Genomic DNA, 17,267 nt, shown 5'->3' on the forward strand with positions numbered 1-17,267 from the left:
CGTTCGCCGTTCGCTTTGGCGTTGCGAATGGACCAAACCATTGCATGTAAATAGAGGGGGGGGGGTTCTGTGGTCGTTGCGAATGGACCAAACCATTCATGTAAATAGAGGGGGGGGGGGGTTCTGTGGTCGTTACTGCCACGTGGTTTCAAAGTTTTTTTTTGTTGTTGTTGTTTGCACGCATGTTTTTTTGCACCCACGTACGGGCACGCCCTAGGATGTTTACACACACACACCCCTACACAAATTTTTTTTTTTTGGCAAGGAACGGGCACCCACGTACGGGCACGTCCTAGCTTATATATAGTACGGGCATGCCCTAGTAATTACAATTAGAATAACCACCATCTCTTATCTTCCCCCATCCAAAACCTTGATCTTTTCTACCCCAGCTAATTTCACCCCAAATCCACTTTTTTGAAATACCAACTTCTGTCCTGGAAGTCCTTGGTGTCCTTGTGTTTTATACTTCTCCCATCCCCCTCCCCCTTCCCATGCCTCCTCCCCCCAAGCCCTCTCCCTCCCACACATCTCCCTGCTCTCAAATGTTGTGTTTGTGTGCTTCCCCTTCTCTCCCCATCTTGTCTTCCGCTCCCTCTTTTTATATATTTTGTTTGTCTGGTTGATTTGTTTGTGAAATAAATGTCAGCTCTTTCACGAGCCTCGATTCAGTATACAAAAAAAATTAAAAAAATTACTGGTACCTGACTGTAAAGCCGCAATGAGCCGGCGAAGCCAAAGCCTCTTGCCACTATTTTACCCATCACTATGGCATCAGTAGGTTAGGTAGTTGGTAGGTGTAGCAGGTACCGTACCTCGTTCAAAATGACACCATTTGCATTCTGGATGAGATTAAAATTTATAAAATTTCCTTCTTGATTAATTCGGTGAATTCCGTCTTAACTTCTGATATTTCCGGCCGTGAAAAACTATCCCCTCCGGCTGCGAGATTTCTAAAAAATAATTCTTCGTCGATTTTAGAATATTTGACGCCGTTTTCAGCCTCAAACGCGGGAATAAGCTTTTTTGAAATATTTTTTCAAATGCTCGAATCTCATTGGTTCCGGTGTTTGGTGACGATTTTCGTTGAAGATAACCAGGGCCCGTGCGGGCCCGGGGAACGAGGTTGGTCTTAAAGTATTTTAATTACAAATTAGAGGTGCATAAGATTGTGAATCAAAAAAAGACGGGTGAAACAAACTCCTGTTGAACTTTTTCTCAATTTTTATGCATACTTCCGCATCCGCAAGATGGCGGCCTCCATTGAGTGATTTCGTGCGTGAAAGCTTGGAATTCTCAAAGGATCCAGCAAAATCTGGTTTTTCAACATAATACGTACGCGTTCATTCACAACACCGGCTTCGCCGGCCATAATAATAATAATAATAATAATAATAATAATAATAATAATAATAATAATTATGGACCGGGTGACAACCTGAACGACAAACCAGGGTGACAGTTTGTAGCCGGTGTTGGGATTCAAACCTAGGCTAGGCACCTCGAAGGTGAATGCACATACCTTTAGGGCCTAGGCTATCCTGCCAACCCAATTAAAGATTACAGTCTGATATTGAGTTGGTAAATCCCTGTGTGTCGCAAAAAAGGCGACTAACAGGGATGGCGGCAGGAAGGGCATCCAGCCATAAAACATTGCTTCAAAAAGGGGACCAAGGTGCCCGAAAAAGGCCAACCCCTGCTTTGTGGGGGAAAAAATGGCCTCCAAAGGTGGTCTCATTCAGACGATAGTGTTTACTAACTGCAGGTTAACATAGGACTGTGCACTTTGCTTCCCATGGATATTCGAGCAACTCTGTCAATTTGCAGTTGATAAAAGCTATCATTTGAATTTCCACCGCCAACCTGTCATGGGCCTTGACGTAGACCCATATTCCACTAATATTGAATCCGGCTGCAAAACAACCATCTTGCCAGTTTAATTTAACAGAGCTTCTTGACGTTTGTTTTTATCAGGAGACTTCTGGTGATGGTGCCGTTTCATAGGTAGCAATTGAACATCAATCCCAAGTTGCAATGAATCAACGAGCATGTGAATTGACCAAATGAGGAGACCAGATGACGAGGGGCAGGCAGATGACCCCATTCCCCAAGGTCATTAATGAGCCAGCTCCATCCAACAGTGATGTAATTCTCCTGAGACCAGGTAAGTTCCCAGAAGCTTAGAATCCACATCCTTATCACTGCCGCCTTCAGCAGGATTTGAACCCTAAACAAGTAGGATTCCAGTCCACTGGACTTACCAATAGGTTACCACCAAAAGCAGTCAACCGAAAAAATAACTTACAAAGGTATCCGGAGGGCTATGGTTCAACAAGATCTGAATTGTCCACGGCCACCTTGATGAATATCGTGTCATCACACACGTACGAGCCTGTTTTCAGCAAATCATGAGAAACAAACAACGGGCAGCCTGATGCAATGTTCATTTCTGATGCAGGACGGCTGAAGCTCGTGCTGTTGGGGTCCGGCTTGAACGTGTCCGACAGGTGTTTTCGCCCAACCCCCTGATCCATCAGAGTGAGCGTCACTCGCTGACGGAAAGGCCAGAGAAGCAAAGCGTCGTACTCCCCACGCATGATCACAAAAAACAATGACAGGTGTGAGCCACGTCCCATGCCATCTCCATTAAGGTAGACACGAGCACACATTTTATACCCGAAAGCTGAGGTATAAAAAGGTTGGCTGTACAGCGACAGGGTCTTGCCGGCAACAGCGTCAAGTTTCCGTCGAGAGTAGTCACGTATCTTCCAGATCAGCTTGCTGGTGTAGCTCGTAGTCTCCATGACCTGGAAGCGAAGGTCCATGTCGAGAAGCCGTGCATCGTGCTGCCTCAGCTGCTCATTATGCCGGTTCAAGGAACTCTCCATTGTCCCTGAGATAGTAACAGACATATGGCACCAGTGGTATCGCATCCCAACATATTTCTATCTCATCTGTTTGTGCTTCTGTTTAACCAGTCTAGAGAGGCGTTGATGAAAAATTAAAATTTGCCTCATTATATCCCTACCAAAACAACTGTTCCAAATAACAAATCAAAATTCCAAATAAAACAAAATAACCTACCAAAAACAGGCAGTTTAACTCACCAAAATTTCCATCTTGGGTTGGGCTCTTATGATTTTCCTGAAAGTGCTCAACACGTGCCTTCAGGTTCCCAATATCTTCCCGCATGCTTAGGACATGCTCATCGTCATTCTTGGAAGCGAGCTGCATCACATCGTGCAGCTTCAGAAGCTTCTCTGTCTGCATCGCCAACAGTCGCTGCACACACACCAGACACGTGCATGCTTTTAAGCAAAAAAAAACCCCCCAACGAATAAGCAAATAATGGCTGTGATTGGGCACGAGAATACATCCTGCATGTTTCTGGATGGCATCATTTGGAGCTGTGCGGCGCAGCATAGGTACCTGTGTATTGCTCAGCCGAGCTTCTTGCTTGCTGCCAGCCTGCCCTTGAGCTAAAGTCTCCCGTTCCAGCTGCCGCACTTTCTGTACAAGCTGCTCGATGACCTGTCCACGCTCCACTAACTGAGAATGGAACACTGCTACCTGTGAGGTGACAGGCAATTAATAAACCATTATCTACGGGCCTTCTGTAAAGTAAAGATAATAAAGCATTAGCCATGGATACGAGTTTCTCGATTTCATAAACGGTAGATTGGGCCCAACACTGCATATTACGGTCCAATAACTCAGCATTATACTGAAAATTAAAATGGAGGCAAAAATAAATAAATAAAGGCTTTTCAATCACCTTCAGGACGATTCGCAAGCATAAGTTAGATCAAGCGGAAATAATGTTTTGCGTTTGAATGCTCCGATCGAGACACTAAAGAGAATATCCCATCGTATCCTGACCTTGAGCTCAAGGTCGGTGTTTCGAGAGGTGATCAACGCAAGGTGGTTTTGCAATGCAGACTCCTCGTGTTCTTTGAGACCTTGCCGAGTTCCCTGCGATGGATGGTAACGGAGAAACATTTAATACAGAAAACAGGACAAATTTCAATGGCACATAGTTCAATGTGTGTTTTTGACAAATGATGTGCAGGTTACAAAATAGGTTGTGGAAATGAAATGTAAGAAATAAGAGATGGTGCTACACCTTGTATATACAACCACAGATGCTGAAAGAGCATTCGGCCTGCCTGTACGGGCAGCATGACAGATGAGTGGGTAACTGTAATACAGGGGCCTGCAGTTAGCAAGGATTTACACATGAAGAAAGAAAAACTTGATCAAAAATTCAAACAGCATGGTATGCAATACATGGCACAATCTCCAATCTTCACGTGACGTGTGTAACAGGAAATGCAATGACAAAACGCCCTAAAATCAATGATCCATCCCATATTCTCGCACCGGGCTAGATAATTATCAATTGGACTGATTGGGTATGGTCCTCGATACAAAATGGCAATATATTGTGCCATCCATCCCCATTTAGTGTTGGGCACCAAAATCCCACAGCACAAAATCCTAAGTTTCCGAATGGAAATCTTACTATAATTCACCAAATGTCCGTCCGTCTGTTCAAAGGTACCGTAAAAACTGCTGAACCGATCGCAAAGATATTTTGGGTGGGTAATCCTGGGACCCCTGGGAGTAAAACAGGCTATTTAGTTTTCCCAATTTCAGCTTTGGTCTCCAGCATTCTCAGGTTTGGTCTCCCGCATAACATTCGCGTTCGCATAACGTTCATTGTGACGATGTTCTCATTGTGACGATGTTGTGACGATGTATGTGTTCACGGTAGTGTTTGACGTGGCGGTGTGAACGTAATTTCGTAATGTTTTTCGTTTTGTAATCCTTTAATGAACGTTTAATGTTTAATGAACGTTTAATGCCCTTAATGCTCCGGCGTGCGCTACACTGGACGGGCCAGCGTGTACCTTGCCCTTCGCCGTCATGCTCGGGTAAACCGCTGAGCCCCATCCGTGATGGGGACTGGGGCTTGAGACAGTGTCCCACGAACGAGGAATTCCCAGTAAGCGCGAGTCATCAGCTCGCGTCGATTAGGTCCCTGCCCTTTGTACACACCGCCCGTCGCCGCACAAACATCACAATGAAACACAATCACAATTCACATACCGTATTCGTGCAATTCGAATAAATAAATTCGAATTCGAATATTCGAATAATAAGTCGAATATTTTCGTCACAAACGGGTACTGGAGACAATGTGACAAACGTCACAAACGGGTACAATATTGGAGAGGCCATTGCCTTTTCATTTCGGCTTCCCAATTGAAGCCCCGCCCATAGGGCGGGTACCGTTGCTAGTTACAATAATCAGAGCTTGTACAACTAAAGGGAGTATAATCATATTAAAATACGCAATTGGTGTCTGTCTGTCTGACGATTTTTGACCGCAATACATTCGGTTGTTATACTTATCCAATCTCAACCAAACTTGACAGGACTATGGGTCACACGATGGAGGTTGTAGCGAATTCATTTGCCCCGCAGCCCAAGGGGTTTTTTCCCCCCCAAGGGGGTTTTCCTTGCCAATGAGGTTGTGAGTTGAGGTGTACATCCATGTTAAGATAGCTTTATCGTGGTGTTTTTCCAAGGATGCTTCTAATAACAAAAGCATAATATTAGTGTTATTACAAAACAAAATTAACACTAAATAATTAATCATAATCCCCTCCCCAAGGGGTGTTTCCTCCTTGACCAAATGCCATGTTAAAGTATATAAACAGCTTATTGTGCCGTTTCGTGGGAGCACCAGGCCCTACCAGAAGTAAAAAATATTATAAACCACAAACACTTATGATTACCTTTTAAACAGGCATTTATGCTGTTTAACCTGAACTGAAAGAAATTTGGAGGAATCCCAACATCCGTGAGGCAAATTTTACTTGCGGAACTGAGTTAAGATCTACTGTAATCTACATACCCTCTAAGGGTTAATAACATGCCCCTTCCTGCCGCTAACGTGGCGTTTTTTATGGCAGCCTTTTCAAACAGTCGCTACTGCTGTTGGTAAACTGAAAACTGAAACTGAAAGGGAGGAAGCCCTGGGTGTGTTCAGTTACCAAGCAGCTAGCTGGCGCTTGCTAAGCCAGCCGTTCCTTATCAGCGGTTTTGATGGAATGCTTGCTCGAATTATTAAGCTACTTGGCGAGCGCTTTACAAGAAACTTGGTAAATTAACACACCCCCGATGTTCTTGAGGACCAACTGTAGATTTATGGTAATCTACATACCCCAGAGAGGAATGACCCTTCCTGCCGCCCTCGTGGGGAACGGGAGTACAAGTGAAGAAAATGAGCAAAATGAAGTGTCTTGGACCAAGGACAAAAAACACATGGAGGAATAGACAGTCCAACCTCATCTCTTGGGATGTCGCCTTCATCACAATGGTTGGGACACGGAATTAGGTATTTCTGGCACTGGGTCTCGTAGTGTTTCTGCAGAGGTATAAAAAGAAGTAGAAGTTGTAAAAGAGGAAAACAATAAGTTGGTAATAATGAGCACCGAATGAAACATTTATTGTTATGAGGGTTCTTCTTACAAGGTCTAGAGAATGGCAAAGATGCAATGGTAAGATTGATTATGGTGAAGGATGGTGAAAATAGAGAGAAAATAGTTTTCAAGCCCATGAAGAGAAAGGGCAGAGGGACAAATGAGAAATTGGAAGTAAAAGAAAGGAGTGGTGGGAGATTGGGGTTAGGGGAGGGGTCTGGTGGAAAATGAAAGCAAGGGATGCTCCATTGTATATTTGTGATGGCACGGAGCCCAAAACCAAAACTGGTTTCTTGTGGCTCAACGGTTTGTGGGCATTTGGGAAATTCAGGTTCAGAGATTTTGGGGATTTTAAATGGCAAGAAGGTTGACAAGGGGAATCCTAGTGTACCTTAGTGTCTGTGAGAGAAACAGGCAGAAGGCAGAATTTGCAACTCTGCTGACGCAACGGACAACTCGCGATGTGTTGCTCGAGGAACTTGCGAAGGGGTCTCTCAGGGCAGCCATGGTAGGAACACTGAACAGGTTCCCATTGGCAATTTGAAAGGTGTTCCTGTGAAAAGGATACAAGGATAAAAAAAAAATAAAAGAAAGAAAAAATTAACAAAAGGAAAAGGACATTGGGAGTGGGGGAGGGTGCCAATTCTTTTTTACATTGCATTGAAAAATACAATTTCGCTTAGCAGAGCAAGAGAAACATTTTTTTCTGGGAGTTTCTTTTTTCATAAGTTCTAAAGACTATTCTAAATGTAGACAAAACACTTTAATATACTTTAAAAGTACATTGCTCTAACAAAAAAAACTTTTGCTCAGAACTCAACATTAATTTAATTATTGTATCACCATAAAAATCCAAATGAATGAAAAGCAGACATTGCAGATAATGAAACAAATGACATAATGATCAAAATAAATCAATGTTTCTGCTCTCGTGCCAATATATCGGGTGATCCCACATTCCGAGAGCACAGCTCCGGTCATATACACGTTAAGACGTATGAAAAAATGTCTTAACAAATATTTCTTCTCCAACACATTTGATGTCTATTGTATACCCTGGATAATTTCCCATGATCAAAAAGAATGTTCTTGAGTCTTGAAAACACAGACTGAGTGCCAAATTCAAACAATGATAGGGACTCAGGATTATCTGTTATTTGGTATACCATCCCATTTCTTGGTTCATGAATAGCTAGAAGGAAAGACGCATCTCCGATGGATTAACGAATTACCAGAATCTTTTGCCATCAAGTATCCACCATGGGAACAAAATGAATGATGCAAATCAGTTTCATGTTGAACACTGCGGTCAACATCAGCTGTGGTTTGAGGAATATCGGGTGATCCCACATTCCGAGACCACATCTTCGGTTATATACACATTAAGACATGAAAAAAATGATCACTTTTGAAGGAAGGGGATGGGCTTAGGGAGGACGAGCCGGATGCGCCCCCGGGGGATTTAGGGAGGGCAAGAACCCCTCCCCTGGATCCTCCCCTGCTTTATATAATTGAAAACTACCATTATGGTAGAGGGACAACATGGGGACTCTATACCTAGAAGGATGCAGTCCTTCAAAGGGAACATAGAGTTGGACGTCTCATCTCCAAATAGGTTACAGGTGCATCTTCAACAGACTAGGTCATAATGTGCCAGTACTCCCACCAAATTTTCTACTTGGGGTTAGCTGCACAATCAGGACTGCCTGTAGTATATTAGATGCGCTGACGAATGATGAGCCTTGTAGCCTATCAGCTTATATACTGCAAAATCCAAGGTTAGACAGCTCAGAGATGAGTAAACTACTAACTGCAAAATGTGTCGGCGTTATCAGAGGAATCAAAGTCCCATGAAACTGTACAGACAAGCACAACATAGTCAAAGGACAAATATCCACTTATTACTTCCAAAACAAGTGTGCTCAATATGTGTATTGTGTACTCAAAGAAAAAAAGAAGATTCAAATTCTCACACTGAGAGTACTGAGAGAGGGGTTTGTTTTGCAGCCATGTTTCTCATTGGGACAATGAACTCTCAGCACCAGGATCTCTCTCCGACAACAGTTGTCCGTGAAGACCTGTTGGAGGTACAGTAATACACAGGTAAAGAATGTTGCCAAGGAAGGAACCCACTGACCCTACACGGGAAGGTAGATATATTTCCTGAAATCACATTGGCTTTGGAATGGCAGTTGTTATGACTCAAAGATGTTTAACTGCCCAATGTGTAACAAGTACCAGCAAAACTTTTGACTTTAACATGAAATTGTGACCAAGAAAGTTCCAATGGAATGAATGCTTATGCTTTCCAATGGAACACTTTCGAAAAACGATGCCACTCACTACAATTTAAATTGCCTTGCACATCAGCAAACGTGTCTCTAATACGGGCTATTACTACCTTCGCCACCAAAGGTGAATGGAGGTTATGTTTTCACCCGTCTGTCTGTCTGTCTGTATGTCTGCTTGTTGGTGAACAGGATATCTCAAAAAATATTGTGTATGGATTCGGACGAAATTTGGAGAGGAAGATCTGGATTCGGATCTGGATCGGAGATTTAAAAAAAAGTGATTCGTCACCATCGAGAGGGAAAATAATTGATTCGATTTATACGATATACTGTTATAGCATAATATCTCAAAAGGTTATGGACTGATTCGGATGAAACCTGGTGGACAGGTTGTGTGTGTGACAAGGACGAATTGATTCGATTTTAGGTGAAGATCTGAATGCGGATCCAGATACAAAATGTGGGATACAAAATGTAAATTGTTCAGCGTGGTGGAGGTATGCGCTCTACCAAGTACCATTCTAGTTATTTGCTGCGTTCATAAGGGAATTATTGAGATTTTAATAGTTGAAGCTGGTTGTCTGAAGTGACACATTGTTGTTGTGTCTTGTTATGCTCATACCTTGCCGACCTGTTTGTATGTCGTTCTCTGTGTTTCCCTCTGCCCTTTTATCTACCTGTTCCTCTCCATTTTCAGTGCATTGACCACTGACACTATTATATAGCTCTTCCGTGAGCCATTAACACTTTATATTTTAAAAACCCACTGAAAACGTAATGACAAGTAATGGATACCCAATGCAAAGCAAGTATGCTACCTTCAGTGGTACGACCATTAGAACCAAAGCTGTGATGTTATCATGATGCTCAACAACATACCAACCCACACATGGTGATATCTACACAAGGCCTCACCACTGACTTGCGGCACCAAATGTAGTTTTGAGCTACTTCCTTCAGGAATGCTATCAGCATTTCTATCAATGGTGGCATATTAGTTGAAGCAAGGGCTACCAGGATGGCCTAGAGGTAGGCACACTCACCTCTAAGCTGTGTAGCCTTGGTTCCAATCTTGACCCAGCTATAAACTGTCACCCTGGGTTATTCATCAATGTGTGTGTTTGTCCCTCGGATGGATGTTAAACTGGTGTCCCGTCTGCCGGCATTAGTCGGACGACGTTAAAGGCCCCATGGTGTCCTTCATGGAGAGTAAGCGAGCTATCGCGGCACCGAAATTACTAATTTTGATGCCGCGAAATTGCACAGATATGGGAAATTGCACAAATTTCGATATGGGAAAATTACAAATTGCACAGCCATGGCTTCAGCTAATGATGTTACCCATGTGCTGCATTTGAAAGAAGAAGAAGAAGTTGAAGCAACGTAACAATACCGTTGATGAAGGTACTTCCATGTTTGCCACACATCTTGCATAAACTTTTCCTCACTTGGTAAGCAACGTCAACAGTTCATTTTCATTAATTTGTGGTTCATTTCCATGTCAATAGGTGCTGTCTAATGTTCACTGATGATACAACCTTCACTTCTCTGCATAATCTTCCTTTAATAATCCTTCCCAACCTAAGTGTGTAAATAGGACATAGATGGCACCGTACCACTGCACAGTCAAGATGCCAATTAGCCAAACACACCTGAATATGGTTAAATGCACGTTTATGCTGTAATAAGTTTTTATATTTATTTACAATGCTCTAAGGCTTAGGAAGGAAGGAACGTGCATATAAATCACATGCAGGACACGGAGATTAGGAAATATCAATGTACAAAGAGGCTAGCCTGAATTACCAAGACAACTAGTATGGCAGGCACTCGGTCGAGGGCATACCTCTGCCAGGCTGAACAGTTTACGTTTTGTATCCCACTGATGAGCCAGATCTGGATCTGGACCCGAACCAAAATCTAACCGGCTTGTTCTTGTCAATTACCCCACTCATCCACCAAGTTTTGTTAGAACATTTCCACAACTTTTTGAAATATCGTGTTGTACTGCATATCGTTTTTGGCCTATCACTCAATGGTGAAGAATCACATTGAAATAATAATAAAAAACTCTTCTCTGGATCCGGATTCCGATCTTCACCAAAATCGAATTGGTTCATCCTCGTCACGCACCCAATATGTCCACCAAGTTTTGTCCAAGTCCGTCCATAACATTTTGCGATATTGTGCTATATATCGTTTTTGGAGCTATCTCTCAATGGTGAAGAATTCCTTAAAAACTCCCAGTATCTGGATCCGGATGTTCACCAAAATCGAATCATTTCATCCTCGTCACATACCCAACCTCCCCACCAAATTTCATCTGAATCCGTCCACAGGTTTTTGAGATATCCTGCTCACAGATAGACGGACAGACAGACAGAGTGAAAACATAACCTCCGCCCACCTTTGGTGGCGTAGGTAAAAAAAAAACAGCTGACAAATCAACACAGCATTGCACATGGGACTTCAACCTGGATCCAACAGCATGAGCCATGAGCTCAGATGGAAACACCAAACAAGCGAACCATTCTTCAAAGTTCAATAAAACTCAATAATACACGTTAAATGGATTAAAATATAAAAACCACATTATTCCATGCACTCTTAAATAAAATAAATAACCAACACAAATGACCCAAACCTTTACAAGGGGATTTGGAAACTGGCAACCAACAGGACAAAGTGAGATTTTCAGGAAAAAAAGGTTCAGAGGAAGGAAGTTAAAGATGCAATGGGAAAACCCCAGTGGACCACAAGCAACTGCAAGCTGTGCCGTGGATAGCGACTACGAGAAATCGAAGTGGCAGGTTTCAAATCCAATAGCCATGCAAAGCAATGAATATGAAAATCGTACTGTAGTATACATCACTTACGGGAATCAGTTTGTCATACATATAAAATAATAATAATAAATAAATAAATAAATAAATAAATTAACCAGGTGCTGATCCTGACAAACTGCAGTCAGAGACGACTGCCCTTGAATAGCATCTGCTGAAAGCTGATATCAAATCCAGCACAACATATTACCGAATGTGTGTGCGTCATTCCACATCAGCAAATATCTGCTCACCTCATCTGGCCGCAGTATCTCGTCGTCTATCGGGCAAGCAGGTCTGGCTTGGCTGCAATGATAGGAATTAAAATCGCTTCAGACGTTGTTCATAAACCAGAAAAATAGCAGGCAACGACTCGGAAGTCATATGGTATATTTATTCAGAGATACCAAGATAAATTTTAATCACTGGAGATGGAACAGCCGGTTTAACATCTGACACAAGAGCAGCAAATACATGATTGGAGTTGGGAAGGGTCATGATTCACCAACAAAAAATACAAACAATCCAGCAAGCAACTATTTTCTTTTTGACTCGTACAAATGCAAAGGTCAAAGCACCTGAACCTTGCCTTTGTGCAATACTGGGGCAGCAGATTTTGTGTCATTCCTGATGGGGGTAAGAAGCACTGGGAATGCAGTCAGTGGTATTTGAGTGTAGTTAATACTTCAACCTGCTGTTGACTACCAAAATGAATGCTTCCCTGCTCCTCTTTGTCAACAGATATTAAACTACTCCTTTAACAGCCCCAATCATTGCCACCTTCTTGTGGGGTTGCCCAGGGAATGTTTTTGGTCAGTCTTCCACGAGCCAGCTGGCCTTGCCTGGCATTCAACCGAAGGATGCAAGAATTTGTGATTTGTTCAGGTTTCTGGTGATAACTCGCATACTCTGTGCAAAAGACGCAGTGGGATCTTTAACGTCCACCAATGGCCGGTACTGGTAAATCGATCTTTGGGCTTAATGTCCGCCCGGGACACAGCACTCAGATCGATGTCTCGCCTTACCTACGATACACCAGCTGGGTTGAGATTCAAACCTCGGCTGGATACCTCAGAGATGGGTGTGCATACCTCGAGGCTATCCTGCCAGCTGCAATTACTGTTAGAAAATTAAATATCTTAAAATTATTAAAACCTTTTATTACATGTAACTGAAAACTCCCCAAGTAAGGGCAGGTGTGGCCTTCACAAGCAGCACAAACCATGCTCTGAGCATAGCCCTGTTCATCCCAAGGCACATTTTTGAACTTCAACTGCCAATAAAAGACCATAAAAGCAAAAAAAACAAAAAAACAACCTAGAATGGCACTCAGTCACGCGCATACCTCCGCCAAGCTGAAGAGTTTACGTTTTGTATCCCACTGATAAGCTGGATCTGGATTCGGACTTGAACCAAAATCTTATCGGCTTGTTATTGTCATCTACCGAATTCATCCACCAAGTTGTCAAAAACTGTCCACAACTTTTTGAAATATCATGCTGTATATCATTTTTGGTCCAATCTCTCAATGGTGAAAAATCACTTTTAAAAATTCTAGCATCTGGATCCGGATCTTCACCAAAATCTAATCATTTCGTCCTTGTCACACACCAAAAATCTCCGACAAATTTAGTTCAGATCCATCCACAACTCCAAGATATCCTGTTCAAAGACAAACAAATAGACAGACAAACAAACAAAATTGCTGACAGAGACAGACAGGGGTGAAAACATAACCTCGGTCCATCTTCGGCGGAGGTAATAAAATAAAAATAAAGGTGTTTCCTGTCTTTAAATGTCCTCACTCTGCAGAAGAACACTTAGCAAGTGTTCCATTGTTCTCTAAGGCCATAAGTGCCATCAGTGAATGAAAAGACCTTCACCTGTAACACATTCTGCGCAATGTACAAAACCGTGGAAACGTGGACAGCCAGGTCCGAAAACGTCAGGAAGCAAAACCTTTCACAATTTTAGTCAACAGAACAGAACAAAACTCACACAAAATTAACATGCAATGTTCTTGCAGTGAGAATCAATGTCTGATAGAATGAGTCTTCAATGGCCACAATTATTGCCACCTCGTTGGAACCCAGGCAAGACAGCTCAGAGCTGGGTGTGCATACCTCGAGGCTATCCAGCCAACCTAATATGTCTGATATAGTCAAAAAAACAAAACAAACAAACAAAAAAAAAAAAACCGTTTTTTTTGGCAACAATGGAAGAAACAAGAAAAGGCAAATACAAAGCCCCTAAGTTGAACAGGTTATGCATACATGTGAAACATCATCGGCATGTGTGGAAAATAAAATATCCTACATGAAATGGGACTAGAATTAGCATGCTGCAAAATCTTCTATCTTAGGAATATGCTAATGTGCAGTATACAGCACAATCAGTATGCCTCTTCAACGGCACAGCTGCACCCTCAGCCAATGATGCTACCCTGCAGACTTGTGCCACATGCAGAAGAAGAGGATGCAGGTCTCTGGCAAATGCGCTAATCCCATAATAAAAGTGTCAATAACAATGCAGGATGGAAATCTATCATGACGTTGGACTTGTTTATGCAATCCCTTTTTCAGTCGAATAAAAGTGGTGCACAAAGCTTTTAGCTCCATTACCTCGGTTGTTTCAAACAAATGAATAAGATTATATAACAAATATAACAACTACTATCTACCTTTCTGTGTGGCCCAAAAATGTGCCTTCCCTCTCAAACTTCCCCTGTACTTCTCAATATACGAGCATGACACAGAATGCGGTTTATTAATTTTATGATAGTTCGAAAGTGAAAAATAAGAAATATAATGAAACTTAATTAAATATAATGGAAGAACGGATAAGGGTATAATCCATGAGTTAAGGAAAAGGCTGTTACAGGTTCACAACAAGGCATGGGCTTCAACGTTCTGGTTCCCGTTAACTCGAGAAAGCACGTTGACTATTCGGCTGTTGAGAAGCAGGAACAAAATTAACAAGCATTAAGAATTAAGTAAATGAAAGACAAAAAACAAACATATTAACTCCTCACTTATGAAGGCATTGGATCGTGGAGAGAAAAGGAAACCTGTCTTTATGCGGTCAAGGTACATCTTGTGGATCAGCATTTGACATCAGAGCCGCATTGTGCCAATTGTCCTCACGGGACACTCTAGCGAGGCATGACGCGTTAGGCAGGTTTTACTGTATATACCGCTCTTTCCACTCCAAGGCCACAATGGCACAGCATACTTTGTGAACTCGGCCATGCTTTTTATTGTATGGGACTGCAGAACAGAGGTTGTACTTGGCCTTTTAGTATTACTAGCTCTGAAAGAAATTCCTGACCTTTAAACGAATGATGACAAAGGGGATAACAAAAAACATTGTCATTACTGAAAATAAATTCAGCCAGCTCAGTTCGGAACATCGCAGGTTGGGGCAGCACGTATGTCGCATGGCATAGCACTGCTCTTGGAAGGTTTCAAAAGACCCAAAACAAGAGAAGAACCAAAAATAATTTGGTTATTCTAAAAACAAGCTAAACTAGAACGGTACTTGGTTTTACAAAATTTACCTCCGTCAGGTACATACCTCCGTCAGGCTGAACGGTTTACGTTTTGTATCCAACCAATAGGCCTGATCTGGATCCGGACCTGAAACAAAATCTAATCGGCTTGTTCTTCTCACCTCACAAACTCATCCAAAAAGTTTTGTCATAATCCATCCACAACTTTTTAACAGAGTACAGGACTGTATCCTGCTGTACACCGTTTTTGGCCATATCTCTTAATGGTGAAGAATCACCTAAAAACTTCTCGGATCCAGATGTTCACCAAAATCTAACCAATTCGTCCTTGTCACACCAACCCAACCTGTCCACCAAGTTTCATCTGAATCCATTCACAACTTTTTGAGATATCCTGTTCACAGACAGACAGACAGACAGACAAACAGGGGTGAAAACATAACCTCCATCCACCTTTGGTGGGGCAGGTAAATATTAGCAAACTCAGTGGCGTAATGGTTGAGCTTCTTGACCGAGTCTGGAAGGTCAGCGGTTTGAACCCCTGGCCAAGTCATACCAAAGACTTGAAAAATAGTAGGTGCTGCTTCCGGCTCGATGCTCAGCATTTAATAGGAGAGATCACCCGGGCAAACAACCATAGGTTGGCAATACCAGCACAGCCTTTGATGCACCTAATGGCCTACACCTACATCAAATTTATTTGTAGAGGAACTCGTATTATTTTTTACCATTATCATTATTATTATTATTATCATTATTATTATTATTATTCAAAAGGCCAGATAGCAAAAGAGACCATTCACTTGTCAAGTCAATAATCAGGCTAAAAGGTAACCAATTTAAACTCAAGGTTACCTCAAGATGGTAGTGATGCACTGCAAGCAAAACCGATGACCGCAGGCCGTCTGCCGTGGCTCTTGAAGCACGTCCTTGCATGCCTCGCAGCGATACTTGTCCTCAAGTGGTACCATGAACTGACAGCGTTTCCAAGGAGATGGTCCCGGCTTCACCAACCTGGTTGACATTTCATAAGGTGTTGTAACATACAAACTTCATTAGAAGACCTTGTGACAGTCACATGAGCTAGCACAAACAACAGCGAGTTGGTTGATATGACAAATGCCCGTTTCTGGCACGGTGGGGTGGGAATACAAAAGATGGGTTGTATGTAATTGAACAGCGGGTACGTTTTTTCTGATGTGCGGTGAGAAGGATGAAGAGAGAACTGCTTTCCATGCTGAAGCTGACATGGCTCTTCAACAACACCCGGAAGAGAAGCAGACATCGCCTACAGGGTCGCGGAAATGGAAGAATAAAATGCATCATCAACAAAACATTTCAATGACAGCAGCAATCAGCAATTGTATTACTTCACAAACTACTACTGGCATTTCCAGGCTGAAGAGTTTGCTATATCAATAAGTACAAACAGAAAAGTAAAAATGCAGATTAGTTCATCTTGACATCCTTGAAGTGCATGTTTTTGACTCCTTTGGCCTTGTATGATAACATTGTGTTCAATGCAATAACACAACTGGCTAAGGCATCGTCTGGATATGTTTTCTGTGCCCAACAGTTCTTAGGCCCAGCTCCCCTACCCAAACTCAAAACAGCACCTTCTTGGTTTTGATAGCGGAAGTGATGCAACACATCTACCCAAGTGAACGACATTACTATGGCAACTTTCCTTTTCATGGGCTATTAAGATTACGACATTAGCGTATCATTTCTCATTTCGTCCATCGGTGCGGTTTACTGTCTTTTGGCGTTAACATTTTTTGTAAAAGTTGTCAAAATACAGTGTTCACTTCCATGGTACTGTAACAGCAACTTGTGCACGAGTTCCCAAATTAAGCAAAAGTGAAAAGCTGGAGTAGGTATGATTTGTGTGGGTTAAGCAGGTGACTTTCATGACAACAAAACCAGGTTCGCAACAATATATGATATTTTGAGACCATTTTTTCTCCTCTCTACAAGATGAAGGCTCATGGAAAAGCAACGTGATGGAGGGTATGATTTGACAGTAGGACAGCGGGGTAACAGTTGGACACAATAAGCAAGGAAACGAATGAACAGGAAGAGAGGAGAGAGAGAGGAGGGGAGTATGAGAGGAAACACAGCAACCTGCAAATATGAGAGTTGGGTAAGTAAGGGTTAT

The 17,267-nt window shown here is 42.3% G+C and overlaps 1 protein-coding gene across 4 annotated transcripts in view; it reads right to left on the minus strand.

Moving 5' to 3' along the window:
- Positions 1-1,206: 1,206 nt before the first annotated feature.
- LOC137438346 (TNF receptor-associated factor 3) overlaps positions 1,207-17,267 on the minus strand; it is a 71,337-nt gene continuing 55,276 nt past the window's right edge. For all 4 annotated transcript variants that reach the window (XM_068133465.2, XM_068133476.2, XM_068133480.2 and 1 more), the window contains 11 exons: positions 16,297-16,397; positions 15,965-16,123; positions 11,856-11,907; positions 8,462-8,566; positions 6,880-7,041; positions 6,353-6,433; positions 4,124-4,198; positions 3,880-3,972; positions 3,430-3,570; positions 3,108-3,282; positions 1,207-2,893 (listed from right to left, as the gene is read on the minus strand). In XM_068133465.2, coding sequence (XP_067989566.2) covers positions 2,322-2,893; positions 3,108-3,282; positions 3,430-3,570; positions 3,880-3,972; positions 4,124-4,198; positions 6,353-6,433; positions 6,880-7,041; positions 8,462-8,566; positions 11,856-11,907; positions 15,965-16,123; positions 16,297-16,397 — 1,716 coding nt within the window. In that variant the 3' untranslated portion in view covers positions 1,207-2,321. The remainder of the gene's footprint in view (positions 2,894-3,107; positions 3,283-3,429; positions 3,571-3,879; positions 3,973-4,123; positions 4,199-6,352; positions 6,434-6,879; positions 7,042-8,461; positions 8,567-11,855; positions 11,908-15,964; positions 16,124-16,296; positions 16,398-17,267) is intronic.

This window comes from Myxine glutinosa, chromosome 1, assembly GCF_964187855.1.
Source record: "Myxine glutinosa chromosome 1, kmMyxGlut1.1, whole genome shotgun sequence".
In the NCBI taxonomy this organism is placed as follows: domain Eukaryota; kingdom Metazoa; phylum Chordata; class Myxini; order Myxiniformes; family Myxinidae; genus Myxine; species Myxine glutinosa.